At 40.0% G+C, this 17,099-nt stretch overlaps 1 protein-coding gene across 3 annotated transcripts; it reads right to left on the minus strand.

Annotated features, from left to right (window-relative positions):
• Positions 1–2,305: 2,305 nt before the first annotated feature.
• On the minus strand, positions 2,306–15,794 carry LOC144715673 (glutathione synthetase, chloroplastic-like). Of its 3 annotated transcripts, none has more exons than XM_078590627.1 (13): positions 15,443–15,794; positions 14,419–14,588; positions 8,948–9,023; positions 8,743–8,873; positions 5,692–5,814; positions 5,543–5,624; positions 5,311–5,390; positions 5,121–5,190; positions 3,837–3,958; positions 3,219–3,358; positions 2,946–3,138; positions 2,699–2,850; positions 2,306–2,504 (listed from the first exon to the last, which is right to left on the minus strand). In XM_078590627.1, exons 1-12 carry the CDS (start codon positions 15,746–15,748, stop codon positions 2,727–2,729), a joined length of 1,617 nt encoding a protein of 538 aa, XP_078446753.1. In that variant the 5' UTR covers positions 15,749–15,794; the 3' UTR covers positions 2,306–2,504; positions 2,699–2,726. The 3 variants fall into 3 exon arrangements, with proteins under 3 accessions (XP_078446753.1, XP_078446756.1, XP_078446757.1); XM_078590630.1 differs by having other exon boundaries at positions 2,306–2,517; XM_078590631.1 differs by lacking the exons at positions 5,311–5,390; positions 5,543–5,624.
• Positions 15,795–17,099: the final 1,305 nt, after the last annotated feature.

The raw sequence follows: 17,099 nt of genomic DNA on the forward strand, positions 1-17,099 counted from the left end.
CCTCTCCATTCTCATGCAATCGGGATGGCTTAACGGTGATGGTGGAGTGATAACGGGGTCTTAAAGATGGAGGAGATTTGATATGTCAAGAATCACATCTATTACCGTGTATGTACCGTGTAAGGTTGGACACACGAACAACACGACTAATTCTGCTCGAGGAATTGAGACATCATAGATCTCATCTATGCACGGGTGATTTGATTAAGTGCCACTATGATTCCGTCCTTTTTTTACTGCCAGAATCATTTCAGTTTTATCTCAAACAAGGCCTTAGTACCCAACAGTGGAGCTGAAATTGTTGTCATAGATTACCTTATAATAGGCAACATTACTAATGGTCTCACAGTGCTAATACCATATAAATGACCCGAGGATGAAGAAGATGTAGGAAGTGAGAAGGAACAAGTATACAAGAAGGAAAGGAAGTAGATGAAATTCATTGTGTGCATGACAAAGATACTGGTGGTGATTTATAATGTCCGTGGCTTGCGGGCTTAATGTATGTATTGAATTGGTTTAATCTCTAGATGCTTATTTGATCTTCTTGAGACTTTGTGATTATGGTTGTATCACAACTTCTTTGACATATGACCTTTGTTGATGTTTGTAATGTCGTCATTACAACCATCCCTATCACTCTATTACTTTCTCACTATCTATCTCTCTCTGCCTCTCTCCGCATGTCTCTTTCTCTCCCAAAATCTCTGTCTCTACCTCGCTCGCCCCTATCGGCCTCCCTCTCATTCTCTCTCTCTCTCTCATTCTCTTTCTCTCTCTCTCTCTCTAGTATATATATAACTTAATATATGTCTTCCTATCTCCCATGCAAACTTCAGTTATCTCCAATTATCTCTCTAACCTCTCTCCCTCTCTCTATCACTCTATTTCTCTTATCTAAATCTAATTATCTGCTTGATTTGTCTCTCTCTCTCCAAGCTGGCACCGTTGAGAGGTACATACCTGGATCTTGCTTGGACAAGTTATTGTTTGAAGCACTTAAAAATTCAGCCATTGAAGAATAAAATTATATAGATGAATGTTTAGTAATGTAGTTGTTTGACAAATGAGAACAGAGATGTAATTAAGTTTTACCTATCAATAAATTTTACATCCCACATATTTGGCAGATCGATAAACTATTTCATCTTCATAGTCTTTGTACACTAAAGTCCAAACCCTGTAAGTAGAGGGAGTAGCTTAGATCATGTTGAATAGGTTCCTAAGATGCAACATAAAAGGGTAAAACTATTAAGAAGCCAGGTCAAAGAATGAATAATTTTTTTTCCGACTTTATCATAGACCTAAGTTTATACTAGAGAGGTAAGTTTCTGATATGCTTTCTGTAATCTAAAAGTACGTTAACAAGATAAAATACATGGCATATATCTAGCACATAGAATAAGCTCATAAAACCTAGGAAGTTGAGGTTTTCAATTTTAGATCAAAAGATGTTTAATTTTTCAATATTTTCAAGTTTAAGAAACAGCATTAAGGAAAATAGTTTTGCATTATAAAATTGCATGCATTAGTGGCTGAGTCCATCCAAATAAGTTCTTAATTATCATTAACAATAGGATGGGCCAAAAAATACGATAACATCAAATCACATAATTGTCTCTTCAGCATTTACAACCATTCACATGATTTGCAAATTCAGAAATTATTGTAGGTCAGACTAAGAAAATGAATTTTTTAATCCAAAAATAGATCTGAAGAAATAATAATTGGGAGTTTCCAAAAGAGGAAATTTGATTTGAGACATGCTGGTACATTAGGAGAGATTGAAGGAGTTCCGTGGAACAAAACGAGTATTAAAAAACTATTTACATTTTTGCTACTTCTTGTTCTCAGTTACTATAGTTTTCATCATTATAATCTTGAACGCCTTATGATAATATAATTAAGAAAATAAGCTAAGATTAACAGACAATACCTAATTCATCACATGTTGAACTTAGTTTATAACTTAATATGAGTTTCTTTATAAAAGATGTGGTTTTAAAATATCACCCTATTATTCCAACTGCATGATGACTTTCTCTCCTGATTTGCCATATTTATGAAATTCCATTATATTATGAAACTATTTTTATGATTTTAAAGGATATCAAAGAATTAATAGAAAGATACAACGGTAAACTCCACAGATGGAATAATTATTTCAAGCAAAAATATTTTTGAGACATCATTAAAGAACAATAAAATGAAAGTGGCTCAACTCAGTTAAGACATAAGAATGTCAAGTCATCATTGTGTAAGGAGCATTGTTTATAAAGTTATAGAAATTTTATTTCTGTAATCTATACTCGAAGAAACACAAGTACAAATTTATTCAATGAAGAAACCTTTGTTTTCTGAGCAAAAACATGCAAGATCATGAGATCAAATTGCCCAACGGAATAAAATGGGTCATAATAATAAATGGGAATGCACCAAATGATAATGTTTGGTATATCGACCAATCAGGAGAGAGAGATCCCCCGGCGATTCAGCATTTTGACCTGGGTTCAATTTCTACATAAGAATGCCAAGTAACAGAGTTTGGACCAATATTTAGAACAAGAATTATAGAAACAGAATTCATTAATCCACACCTTATTTTATGTTTTTCCAGGAAAACTACATCACAAGATAGAAACATCCACCATGTAAATTTTTCAAAAAAAAATGATTATAATACGAAAGAGGCACTCACTATTAATTAATGAAGTCATCGCTTCCAATCAGGAGAGATAGATGCTATCCAGCACGGCATATCCGGCAGCCACGCCACCCTCATTCGACGAGGAGGCCTTAGTCCTCATCAAGTACCCAGACTGCTCATTAATTATGATTCTGTCCTTATTCCTTCGTATTTGTTTTCCCATCCATGACACGTTAATCAGTTGGACGACGTATACGCAAATTAAAGAAAATAAAGGGAATCATGCAAAGTGAATTACCTCAAGTAGGCACCGTAAATACCCAGCTCAGAAATGGTGTAATCCCGGCGACAGACGCCGTCGCGTACCAGATGGGTCGGCGTAGAAGCTGGAAATATTCTCTGCATTAGAATAAATGCATCGAGTCCTTTGTTTCCTTCCTTTTGAAGCTTGAACAGGGTTTCTCGAACGTCTTCGCCATAAATATTGTTTCCTGATTCATTAAATACGAAAGGAAGAAGAAATTAGAAGTATTGATCAGTAAAAAAGAGGGTGAACTAGGGTTTGAAGTACCTCCCCCTTCTCTCTGGGGTTTGAGGACAAAGAGCTCTGGCTTTTCGGTCGCTTGTTTCAATATTTCTGAATCATCGAGGCTCCATAAACCGGCAAAGCAATGCCTCAGTTTTTTCATGTCATCTTTGTTATCGAGAAATCTGTGATGATCAAGAAATTAAGTTTAGTTTCATAGTCTTCTCCTCTTCCAACCTCCTCATTCAATCTTCTCTGTTTAGTACACATCTTTAAATTTTCCATGGGGATTCATTGGTTGTGTCTCAAATTAGAAATATATGAGTAACCACGATATGTTATAAATAAAGACAGAAATTATTTTAAAAATCCAATTGTTGAGTACTTGAACATCAAGTTTATGGCAGGTTTGAAATCGTAAACTACAAATTTGAGTTGAAATATACTTGAACGGTAATCTAGGAAACCTCTTGAGGCACATCTTCGTTACAGGTGATTTTAGACAAATCTGTGATGCTAAAACACTAAAGATTAGTGTAATGTCTCCTCAAAATATTCTCTCTTCAGGTCGCACCTTTCAATTTTTCATCGGGAATTCATCAGTTTACCAAAAAAATTTACTCCATGATTTTTTCCGACAAATAATAATGAGAAATTGATTACCTTTCAAGAACATTAGGCTTTGCTAACTCCTGCTGAATCTTTTTGGTGCCTACCAAATGGTAAGATATAGATGGGCACTTAATAGCAGAAGACTGCTCCATTGTCAGCCTCGCTCTCCATTCCTATTAATAAATAAATAAATCCAACATTAAGAGTAAAACTAAAACATCTTTTGGTGGTGATATTGTTTCTTAAACAAAAATCGAGCAGTTGGAAAAAAATAACATTAGATTTAGAAATGATATTTTTGGAATCAGTGACTTTCATGTAACTTTTCTATCCCTATAAAAGGGAAGGAAACCTCTAGAGTAACTGAGACTGTTCGGTAGGGTTTTGTTTACCCAAGCGGCGGGACTCTGCCTCAGTTCGCGCTGTTCTTTATTTGATCTCTCTCTTCCCTTATTGACTCCTACTTGTAGACTTCAGCTTCATTGAACATAAATATTCTAATTAGCAGTTATTAAAAGAACTATATCCTGAGTGTGAGATTGTTCAGTGATTCATCTTTCTATTCCATTTGTATTCTGCGGGGAGAGATCTGAACCGCCAAAATTATATCTGCAGTCAGAGCAATCTTAGTATATCTCTCGACATATCGTGACGTTCTTGATAGATCCTGAGAGGATCATATCAAGGAGCACGTTGCAATCTTCAAATGGAGATTAATACTGACTGAAGAGAGGAGTAATGGTATGACTCTAATGAAGAGTAAAGCCAGCAACCGACAATCTCAATAGGGAATTTCCAGGCCATGCACAGAGGGTGGTTGCCCAATTTTTGGGAGGGTCAGTTCGAAAATTTGGAGGGTGGGTTTGGTCAGCTTTTACAATGGAAAATTAGAAGCCATCACCAGTTGACTCGCTGTTGGTCGCAACCTTGCCAGTTTGTTTTGTTCTTGCTTGTTAGTTCCATTTCTTTTTCCTTGCTAGTTCTATCATGTATCCTCGTGTCCGGGTGATTATTTGGCACGCTTGGGAGTGGGGAACATCCACCCGTTAGTTTGTTACAATGGAAAATAAGAAGCGATCGCCAGTTTACCCATAATTTGTTCGTTTGGATGACTTGCCGGTCTTGGGATTTCAGGTGTTCAGCAAGGGGAAAAAACAATCAGAGAGTTCTCAGGAAGGAGTTAGTTTTTTTTTTCTTTTTCTTTCATTAAGGGGGAGCTAAAAATATATAAGAAAGGAGAAGATATATATGAATAATAGAGAGAATTCAAAGCTATCAGTACAAAATTAAATCAACTACTGGATGAAAATAAAATAAAAAACAGTTAAAACTCACTGATTCTGTTGGATAATCATCTGGAGAATATCCAGCTCTGAAATATACCACACCCACAGTTCTGCCACCACTGTAAAGAATAAATATTAGCACAAAAATAATAGAATTAGGTTAACCCTTATATCTCGTTGCATGCATTAGTTTTGTCTATTTAAAATCTCCATTGGATTGACCATTACAAAAGGCTTACATACGAAATGTCCCATCTGGATGAAGATCTCCTTCAGAGTACACTTCAGCCAAGGTTTTGCGAACACTTCTCACACCATGTGTATACTTAAGTTAAAGAAAAACATATGAATGGTAACTATGAATGTGGTTTGTGGCAAATCCTACAAAAGACCATTACTTGAAATGAATTATGGCCAAGTCGTTCTTCAAGTATGATATTTTATAAACTGATTGAACCAGAAAAAAGGATATATCTCCCTTAATATGGAAGATAACCAATATTGGTCATACATGTTTCGCTCCTCCGGCTGAACTATAATCAATACAATAGAACTGAAAGCAGAAGGATAAGTCAATAAATATAAGAAATGAGATCAATAGCGAAAAGAAACAAATGCACCTGGAGTCATTATATTCATTCCATGCTTTTGCTAGAGCTTCAGCAAATCTGCTTAAAGAAGCATTTTCTGGTATATTTTTGGTATCTAAGCCCAGGTTCTCTCCATACTGGTTTAACAAGTTCCTGACAAAACCATATCCTGTCAAATTAAGATGAATGTTCTTCTAGAGATGATAAAATGAGGATATCTGTCTGTAATCTAATTTGGGAGTAAAAATATTATTTAATTTTAGAGTTCCTTATGCAAAATTACTGTAAGCCTCTATATGAAAGGGAAAACCATAAAGAATGCAAGTGTTTTCCGTCTTTTGCAAACACGCCTCTCACTCTGTCGCTATTGTCATCCACTGTAAAACAATTGAAGGAATTGAGGTTTTAAAAATATAAGGAGCTTTTTTGGAGTTTGAGAGATGCAGTTTCCAAATAAATAGAGGCCTGACATCTCATCTGGTGTTGGTGGTTGTTGAGAATAAAACATCTGACAGTACTCATTTTTATAAATTTGTGTGAAGAGTTTTTTTGTCAAACCATCAGCATTGTACTTGACTTGAAGCCTCACTTCTACAAGTTTCTTTCTAAACTGTAACTCGACAATTTCCAGTGCATTTTTCTTGTTTTAGCCCCTTTATCTTCTGCCGTCATTCGGTAATGACTCAATGGGGGTCTCCAAACCAGATAGAAAAAAAGAGACTGAATGCAAAAAGAGGGAAGGAAGAAGGAGATATGTATATAAAGAAACAGCACTATGTATATAAAGAAGACAAAAAAAATAAATATCCCACATAATGTTTCTCTTTTCATGGTCCCAAAGAAGTCTTCTGATAAGATCCTCAACCTCTCTAGAGGTATTGACAACATTTTATCCACTAGTGATGTTTCGGTCCTCTTCCTTTTTTAATGGGATGCCATTCCCAAACTCCAGAAGTAGTATCATCTGAATTTGGATAGTCTCTACAAAAACATGTACCCTGTAAGCCTCAAGTGAGAGCAGGCAAAAAGATGTAATGCTCCCTATGAGAGGGCTTGGTACAGGAGATCTCTTTAGATGATAAAGGTGCCAATCTGGTCCTGTTGATCTGAATTCTTCCATTTTTTCCAATCCATCTATCTGTAGCTTTCTTCCTTTCTTCAAGAACTTTCGTCATTCATCTATCTGGAAGTTACCCTTCCTCACCCACTTTGGCCGTAAAGGATCGATAGCCTTCCTGCAATCGCTTCACTGGGTCTTCAGCTGGTTTCCCTCAGGACATCTCCATCATCCTGATCAACCATCTTACTTCCCCTCTCTCCCTTTACTGCATCATTTCTTCATCTTCATTGACTTTGTAACCCGAATCATCATATTCGTTTACTGTATAACATGAATCTTCATCTTCACTCTGTATGTTGGATAACATTCATCTTCATCTTTACTCCGCTCCTATAGCCGCGCTTCTAAACGCTTCTATCTGTGACTGTGATTCTAAATGCTCGTAAACTCGCCCCTTCTATGACTTCATAACATTCTTTATCAAAAGATAACCTTCATCTTCATTGACTTTGTAAACTTTGTCACCTTAAATCCAGCAAGGAGTGAAGTGGGATCCATCTGCCTAAATACCTAAAGAAATGATGACTTACTTAAGCTTAGATTACTTATCATCTCATGATAGAAGTCATCGAGTTCTGATCAATGATTAAAGCCTCACTGATCGACTCACATCATTCTGGCCGAGAAGGATGACTTGCTTGTCATGATTTTTTACACTAAAGAGTCTTTAGACAAAGCAAGGCATCTATACTTGCTGTCTGGTACCCTATTCTTCATCACCACTACCATCCAACAGATTGCCAATCCACCATTGGCTGCAGCAGCAAGATCCTCCACCTCTCCTAAAACAAGATCCACCCCCACAACGGTAAAGGCAGCCATCCTACAGGCAACCACTCCGATGACCCTGCCGCTCCCCCAACTTCTGCCAGTGTTGTAGGAGCTGCAGGAGCCACAGTCCTGCCTACAACCATACTGGCACCCTGTCTGCTAATGCTGTCTCTATATCCGCCCACCAGCAGCTATAGCTTCTACAGCAGCAGAACCCATTGCAGCAGTGTTGCGGTGCCGCCCGCCACTGTCACAGCTACCTCTTAACTGCAGGCTGAAGGCAGTGCTTCTGCAAAGATCCAGAATAGGGAGGTTGTGACTATTTCTAGGGAACTGCCTGACCTCCAGAGAGGGGTCCAGCCCTTTCCAATTGTAGGTCAGGCCTCTGTAACTAAGACTTTAAGCCTCACCCCAAGCTGGGCCCACCTCAGCCATTTCAAGGGGTCAACTTTGGGCCACCTTACATGACCCTTCCGACCACAGTCAAGGCTGTCATGACACAAAACAGCTGCAGTTCAGACTGTGGTCTTGCAGTAGTCCAGCCTTGAAAAATGATTAACATTCAGCCCAAACTTGTACTCTATGACACGAGAGACTCCCCCCTGACGCCTTACTTTTTCTCTCTTCTCTTTTCTCACTCCATATTCCCAAAGTTCAATGATAAAAAATATGCATCAGCGCAAAGAAATGACTCATTGAGGGGAACACACATACGTCGATATCCAAACTCTGAATAAAGAAGAAGAGGCATTCAAGAAAAGGCAGAAGATATTCTTGTGGCAAATAAGAAGCTGCATTCATACTCTCAAAGTGACTAACCAAGAGTGGGAATCGAAACCTGGAAGGAACTGGTTAATACTAATCTTCTCTAGTTCTACTTCACTGACTCTACTCTGTGCATGGTCTATGCCGATAGGCCTATTGATACATACCCTAACATTCAACCTAGTAGGCCCATTTGTCTAGGTTCTTAAGAATGAAATGGTGGTTCATGACTCAACAAAGATTGATTCCTCTCTGCTCTAAGATGAACACACCTAGATACAATGTCAAGATCCATAATTTTGTGTCTGTGAAATGAACCGAAATAATACACAGCATAAGTAAAAATATAACACAGCATTGGACATGAATACTTTCAAAAAAGGCATTTCCAACAAGTGCAGGATAAGTCCATTATCACAGCTAACCTGTGTAGATTGCTGACAAGGCTACCAAGTCCAGGAAAGGAAGCAGAAATAGTGTTCAACTCAATCTGATAAAGCTTTTTTGTTTCGGCATCAAGCATGTAATCTGAGCGATGTAAACCCAAACGTACATCCTAACAAAAAAATTAGGCTGATTAATAATTAGTCAAATATATTAAATCACATTTTCAGGAAACATAAAACTCACCTCTGTTTTTTTCAGATCCATCATTTTGGCATGGATCTCAAGAAGCCTGCTTGTGAAAGAATCCACTCCTCTTGTTCTGAAGCAGAATTGGAAGTAAAATGGAACATAAACACAAATATGGCAAAAAAAAATAGTTTTAAAAAGAAACGTTCATGTCCTAAAAGTAAACATTTAAAAATCCAGACACACAAATGAAAAATTGAAAATCCTTCCTCTGCATACATGAAAACATTAGTGGGAGGTAAAATATCATGTGACAACAGTTGCTTAATATCTCAAGAATTGCTTAATATCTGATAAGTAATAGACTTCAAGTTTGTCAGGTAAAAATGGTTCTACTGGTCCCAAACTCGCGAGGATGAACAGAAAAAGGATGTAGATGTAAAATACAATGTCTAACCTGAAAAAATAAGACATGAAAAGGATGAACAGAAAAAGGTCATGTAGATGTAAAAATCATGATTCATTGCTTGTGTGAAGCCTAGTGATGTGTTATAGCTAACCTTTTTTTCAAAATGAATGTGGACTAGTCATGGGTCCCAATATGGGGGATAAATATTAGGCAACACTCTGCTGTTTATCTCATCGCATTGGCAAGCTATCCCTACTATTCTTCTTGCAAGCTGAACTAGACTTTGTGCCAACTCTAGAGTCATGAAAAGCTGATTATTCACTTAAGCTGATTCCTACCAAGAGATTTTTTTTTGAAACAATTCCTACGTAAGAGATATAACCAATTTCTGTCAAAGTAGCAGTGGATTAGTGATGGTGGCTGTGGCTCAGCTCGCACTGCTCCAAAAATATGCTAGAAAACCTTGGACATTGATAGTTCAGCACAAGAAAATATTTGGCCGCAAACAACCTATAATTGGAAGACCCCAGTAGAAAATTCAAGACATTTGATGTCTTACTGGGCCAGGTTTATGGGTGATCAACCCAGTATGATCCATCCGACCACTATGGATGAACCTTAAAGCCGCTACCCTCCTCTCACCGTCGACAGGCAACAATCAAATTATTGGTTCCCTCTTCTTCCTGCTCCCATCTCTATTTTTCTGTGACTCTCCCTCTCTCACTTCATCTCCGCAGATCTTCTTCCTGCTGCAGATCGACAAATCCATTGTCTTCCCTCTTGGGATTTCTCTTTCACTTGTCACTTAACATCCATACCGTTCCGCTTACTTTTCTGGGACCAGATGATCAATAGACATGCTGAGAAGCATTATATGCTCATTGTGCCACAGAATTCTATCAACATCCAACCAAAAAGGGGAAGTAGGAGTGTGAAGTTCCTCCAACTGGGTTACTCCATCAAACTACTAAGCCAACCTATGCTTTCCTTCCTAATGCTGGAGCACGATGTTAGGAAGGGAAAGTGCCTTTTCAGGCTTAAAATATGATGGACATGTGATCCCACACTCCCTTTAAAGCGGTGAAGTACAAACTATATCAGAGATATTTGGTCATAGAGAATGATATAGCAAGCAACAGTCCCCGATCTTTTTTTTTTTTTGAAAACATATGAGGCGGTCACATGAACAAATCAGTAACCACCTGACAAGTACATGGATTGAGCCCTAGGGCCCTATTACATGTATACATTTTCCTCTTCCCTCTCCATCCCCGTCGCGAGGAAAACCATGACGCTATGAGATCTTCTATCTCATGGGCAAGCCCGTCTGTAGAGGCCTTCCCCCCTCGGAACATCACCTCATTTCTGTGTAGCCAGATTCCCCGGAGCACTGTCAGTGCTCGGCCCCCCACTTCTCAACGTCTGGGACCAGTCCTCTGCATGGACTCCCAAAAGGCCTCCTCTGATGACGCGTTCACTGCCAGCTGTGCTTGGTTGGCCCAAACTGTGCGTGCAAAAGGGCATCCAAAAAATAAATGATAGCAATCCTCGTCATCTCTCGTGCACAACACGCATACCGTCGGGCCATCTGGATACATCCTCTTGAGAAAGATGCGGGTTTTCAGTCTCTTTCGGAGCAAGAGCCACCAAAAAATCTTGACCTTAAGCGAAACCTTAAGATGCTAGATGGCTCAACATGCCTGGATCATATATTTGTCTTCCTCGTTGCCCTGTTGGATCCGTGCATAGGCTTTCCGCACTGAGAAAGGAGCTCTTGTCCAATCTCAGCCATCTGATTCCCCCGGGTTAGGGCGGATCTGATTTAGAGCTTGTTGCAAGCCCAAGAAATCAGTTAGTCGTTGGTCTGACAGGGCCCCTTTAACCCTTGGATTCCAGGTACTGTCCCAGCATTCACCTACTATAGCCTCGGGGCATTGTGCGAGTGCAATAGCTGACGGAATGCTTCTCACAAGGGGCCGCATGACAACCAGGGGTCTGTCCAGAATTTAAAGAGAGAACCATCGCCTATTCGGACAGAGAAGACCTCCCGAACCTTGGGGAAGATTTGTCTGAGGCCTTGCCAGAATGCTGACGCCCCCTTAATTGGGGCTATTTTCTTATCCCAGTTCAATACCCGACCATACTTGTCTCTCAAGATATTTATGGTGAGGTCATCGCCTGGTTGCACGATCCTTGTCACCCACTTTGCTAATAATGCCGTATTCATGTCTTGGATATGCAATACTCCTAGTCCGCCATGTTTGATGGGCCTGCATTCGATATCCCATGCAGCCAGTATGAGCCCTCGACTCTGGTCAGTACCAGTGCCTTTCCAGAGGAAACATCTCATCAAGCCTTCAAATCTCTGGCCGATTCCAGTAGGCTTCCCCCCAACATTCCCCAATCTTTAAATCTAAGAATGTAGTGAATTAAGGTCAATTGGCAGAGGATTATGACCAAACAAGTCTTCACAAAAATGATCAATTTATTTCATCCCTGTCCTACTTCACTTTAAGTAATTCTTTTTAGTGAAGCGACACGCTATGATCATAAGAAGCTGAGTACCAACTGTTATGGTGTAGCACATGTTCCTCACATGCTACACTCATATTGAGCCTAACTAGCCTTTGTGGACTATGTACTGGACCATTGCAAATCGACCTACCACCAGCATGTACATATTGTCTTTGCCTTAATGAAAAACTAGCCTTTTCTTTTTCTCAAGATTTTGCATCACACGTCCATCATATTGTTACCAATAATAGGCTGCAGAACATGACGAAGCATTAGAGTACCAGGGTTCTTGGTGCATTCAGTATTTTTTTAATGTGGATACTTGACTGACCAACCATTGACCATTGACCTTGCCAGGTCAACTGTTGACAAGCAACGATGAACAGGAATCTTAGAGAAGCCAAGATACACACCACAGGCTGTGTACAAAATGTTGACGTTAAACCAAGTTGTTTTTATATAACCCTATATAATGTAGGCCATCTATGTAATACAGAAAACATTTTGAGATCACTTTGATATCCATGAGCCTGTGCAATGGCAAGTGTGACCTATGGTTCAGAAGTGAAAGGAAAAGTTCACGTATCCAACCATTTATTCTTAATTTCATTCACGTCTCTTCTCCAGTGAATAAGAGGCTGGACATACTGTAATTCCAACGGTTATCCATTAATTCCATGACTTCCCAGTGGGTGGTCAGGGGAGTTTTCTAAAAACTTTAAGCATATCATGGCGCAGTTTTATAGGGAAGGAATGAACAAGACTAAAAAACCAATGAATAAATGTATGACTTCTTCTCCCCCAGGTATTCTACAACCCCTACAAGTTTCAAATGCCATATGTTAAGATATTTCTTTGGAATTCATTGAATATTTGCCAGAGTCTTCAAAATACAACACTATTCTGGTTGTCCTTTAAGGCCTTAAAAAAATAGGTATTTCATTGCAATAAAAACCATTTCACAGCCAGGGAGGTGGCAGAAATATTCACCAGAAAAATTATCCAGTTTCATGGGCCTTCAAGATCTGTTTTTTGGAGCAGGGAAGGACATTAATCAAATCCATGGCACAAGGCACCTTGTAACTATTAAGCTCTTCCTAACCTCTGTGTACTGGTGGACAAACTGAAGAGGTGAATAAAAGTGTTGAAATACACTTAAGGTGCTTTGCAGGGGAGAAACTCAGGCATTGGAGTTCATGGTTACATTTGGCATAGTATTGTTATAATAATTTCCTGTCACACCTCTCACAGTATGATCACCTTCAAAGCAATGCACAGCAGTGATCCCCCAAAGCTGGTATGCCCTGGCTCTCCAACTTCTACCATCAAAGTAGTTTAAACTTGCACCATCAGAAGTTGAATATCATGGACACTCCGTCAGAAGATTATTATAGCCTTTGGAAGTTATTATAACAATACTGTGCCAGATGTAAACATACTGTGCCTTGTGACAATTTTGCACAAATGTTACCATCAGAAGTTGGGGACAAGTTCTGAAGATCACAGTAAAGACTTGAAGAGCTTTAGAAATAGAATGACTCGCCTGATATCGGCAATTCCCAGCAGCCAATATCCAGCATTGATCGCAAATTTCCAGAGTTTCATGCAGCGTGGGAACCATTCATACATGCAGAATTATATGGAAGCAGAAGATTCCCTTATAGGTGACAATTTTGGGTTGGCTGCTACTACGGCGAAGACTTGTCAAGAGAATCTTCAGGAAAAGGCTATTCATGGACACTCTGACCGAATGAGGTATGTGCACAGATGATGAAGAAGATTGATCTCATATGTTCTTTGAGTGCATGTTCGAACAGGCAGTTTGGACCACCCAGAAGACTCCAGGGGTGGACATTACTTCAGATGAGGCCGGCTAGGCCTTTTCTATAGGGCGGAGCACTCAGGAGAGAGGCAGAGCGGGGAAAGCTATTTGCGGTGCTACGGGCCATTTGGCTGCATCTAACAAGGTTGTTCATAACGTGGAGGGTCTTGTTGCAGCCTGGTTTAACACATGGGGGGTCAATTCAGACATATGTGTAACACATGTTTATATATAAACTACTGTATTCATCACAGATTCCAGGTTATCTTCCTTTGTTCTTCAAATAAAAATTCCAGCATTTCAACTTGGGGACAAGTCGAATATCATGGGAAGGGCATGAATAAGATCCCTTGGAAGATCTACCAAAAAAAGCTGAAGGCTGACAAATCATGATTAACCATTTCTGGCAGCCATGTGATTAGGTTAGTATAGACAGAAAGGAAAACACGGAATAAGGGCCAATTCTCCTCTGCAGGAGGGGACCAATTTGGCGTGTTTCTCAAGGGTTCTTCCATAATTTCATGTCTTCTTTGAGCTCGGAAGTTTTTGTTTATCTCCTCTTTTCAATCAGTCTCAGGTTTTAGGATTGTTGGGTACTCAAACGTAGTTTCACAATCCCATAGTTACTTTTAGTCAAATTCCTCATCAGATACATTTATAGCTAAAATGAAGTATATCCTTATGAAGAATTTTTATAATCCTGTTGAAACGCTAAACAAACATCACAGTCTCTAGTTCTGTAGTTCAGCCGAAGAATGGAAGAAATAAAGATGAGAGTATGACCTGCTAAGAGATTCTTGCAAGAACTTCCCATCTAAGCTGACACGGTCCACAAGGTCATTGAAAAGAGGAGCCAATTCGCAAGCTTGCTTCCAAAGATCTTTTGGAAATGAAACAGGCAGCAAGGCAAATGGTGCATGAACCATGCCTACACCGGGGACAGTCCCAGATCTCTACAGATATGTTATTTGCACAAAGCGTCAGATAAAGAACAAAAGAAAATGCATGTGAGAGTGATTTACTTTAGAGTACAAATGATTGAAGAATTAATTTGGATTACGCAAAGACTATTGAGATTTTTGGAGTCTATTATAAATGGGGAAAGGATATTAAACTTAACAACACAGTTAGACCCAATGAGAATCCTCCATTTTCCTGAGTGGAATTCTCTGTGAGGTGAAAACACAATGGAGAAGGAGATAATGATTATATTTATATATGAACGAAAACTTGAATAAAGGATTATTCCAATTTCACTGCATGGAAAGGAAAAAAACCACAACTCTGGTTCTTCGGATTCCACAAATGAACCTTCTTTGCAAATAATTTTCTTTGAGAAACTTGACAAGAAATGCGCATACTAAAATCAACAACACAGAAGAAACTGAATATGTCTTAAATGCAATGCTTCACGTGAGAAAATCCTGCTATTGAAGTCTTTGTGAACGGATTGAAAGGAACTTGATCCAATAGATATGATCATACACCAAATGTGGCGAGCTGCAACTTGCATACATCGTGAGAACATTATCGAGGACAGCACAAAAAGGATATTTTCGAGTATCGTTTTATAATATATCCTAGATCACACAATTCCATGATATCCTTTCTGCTTCAAATGCAAGAGAAAACAACTTTTGTAGATAAGCCTCCGGAGGGAAGAAAACAATCGAGAAACATTTGCACAATGAGCTTCCACAGGAAAAATAGAGAGATCAACTAATATACAACATCATTCCGTCATGATCCACTCAGATCACCCAAAAATTCAACTCAATTACACAGCATCCAGAAACAATCAACTCACCTGCGAGTTCCTATCCCCGACGACCAAGCCATGGAGCGAGCTCCACACAAGAGCCTCCGACATGATCTGCGGCATCAGCTCATCAGAAACACGACTCTTCGTAATCACGTCGGAAACCGAAGGATTCGCAGAAGCTCCGGCCATGGCTGAGGCCATCCCGCAGCGTGTTCTCCCGATCCGGCAATTCTTACGCGCGATTGGACCGCGCGAGGACGACGAGCAGCGGGAGATGAAGAATTCAGAAGATTTTGAGCGATTTCCGAGCAGGAATCGATCTGGTTGGGAGCAGATCAGGGCTACTTCCATGGCTGCTCCGCTCGCTTCATCTTCTGGACTGGATTTCGTTGCAGTGGCTGGCCTAGATCGAGACTCGAGTATTTATAGTGAGCTTCTGTCCGTTGTAACTGAATTTTAATTAATCTGACTCGGAAGTCGTCAACGTCATCGGAACGGACGGAGTACGAAGGAATTTAACGGGACGAGACGGGACGGGACGCCATTGAGGTTTCGTTCTCTTCCCTTTTCTTTATCTGTGGATTTGACGCAGGTCAACTGTGATGTCAGAGTCCACGTCATCCACTTTCGATGACAGGATCGGTACCTATACCTTAGCCATATATTGTCATCAGCATCGCCAAATGTAGGGAACGGCACGTGCGGGACGTGACGCCCGTGACGTGACGGGACGGATGACGACAAACGAAAAGGTGAAGAAATATTCGTCACGTCACCGTCTCGTCACGCGTCCGAGGAAGTTTAAAATTTTTGTCACGTTCCCATCACGCGTCACGGGTTCCTCATTCTGTCACGTCGCTGTCACCATGACGCCGCCCCCGTCCCCAGTGACGGAAATAATAATATTTATTTTTATTATGTTAATAAACATAGTCGAAGCATAATATTATTTGTTTTACTATGTTATTATTTATAATATTTATTTTTCTATGTTAATCTGTCACTGCCGTCATCCGTTACGGACCTGTCGTCACGTCATGCATCTGGGGTATCCCGTCACCGTCACCGTCACGTCACCGTCACCGTCACACCCCATGCGTTCCGTCACCGTCACCGTCACCGTCACGTCATCCATCACGTGTCTGTCACGGTGATGTGTGATGTGACGGATGACGTTTGCCGGTCCCTAGTCACAACAGAGTCACCTGTAGGGACGAAGGGGAGACAACAGAATATGACGGATGTCACGGGACGCCATTGACGTTTCGTTCCGTTTCCTTCTCTTTCTTTGGGGGTTTGACGCAGGTCAACTATTGTGTCAGAGTCCACGTCATCCGTTTTGATGACGGAATCATTGTGTATAACTTAGTCATATATCGTCATCAACATCGCCATAAGCAGGTCACCTATTGGGACAAAGGGGAGACAACGGAATATGACGGGATGGGACGGAACGGGACGTCATTCCAGTCTCGATCATTTCCCTTCTCTCTCTGTGGGTTTGATGCAGGTCAATTGCCGTGTTAGAGTCCACACCGTCCACTTTCGAAGACATGATCAGCGTGTATACCTGAGTCATAAATCATCATCGGCATCATCATAAGCAGGTCACATGTTGAGACGAAGGGGGGACAATGGAATATGACATGATGGGACGAGATGTCATTGTGGTTTCGTTCCTTTCCCTTCTCTTTTTCTGTGT

The sequence above is a fragment of the Wolffia australiana genome, chromosome 19 (genome assembly GCF_029677425.1).
Source record: "Wolffia australiana isolate 7733 chromosome 19, ASM2967742v1".
NCBI classification, from domain to species: domain Eukaryota; kingdom Viridiplantae; phylum Streptophyta; class Magnoliopsida; order Alismatales; family Araceae; genus Wolffia; species Wolffia australiana.

Bases quoted from the DNA above. Each gene is read 5' to 3' on its own strand.
- LOC144715673 (XM_078590627.1), bottom strand. From the start codon at position 15,748: ATGGAAGTAGCCCTGATCTGCTCCCAACCAGATCGATTCCTGCTCGGA. The intron at 5,625-5,691 runs GTGCATTTGTTT...TTCTGCTTTCAG, and splicing joins AATGAATATAATGACTCCAG to TTCTATTGTATTGATTATAG. The intron at 3,959-5,120 runs GTGAGTTTTAAC...ATTTATTAATAG, and splicing joins ATGATTATCCAACAGAATCA to GAATGGAGAGCGAGGCTGAC.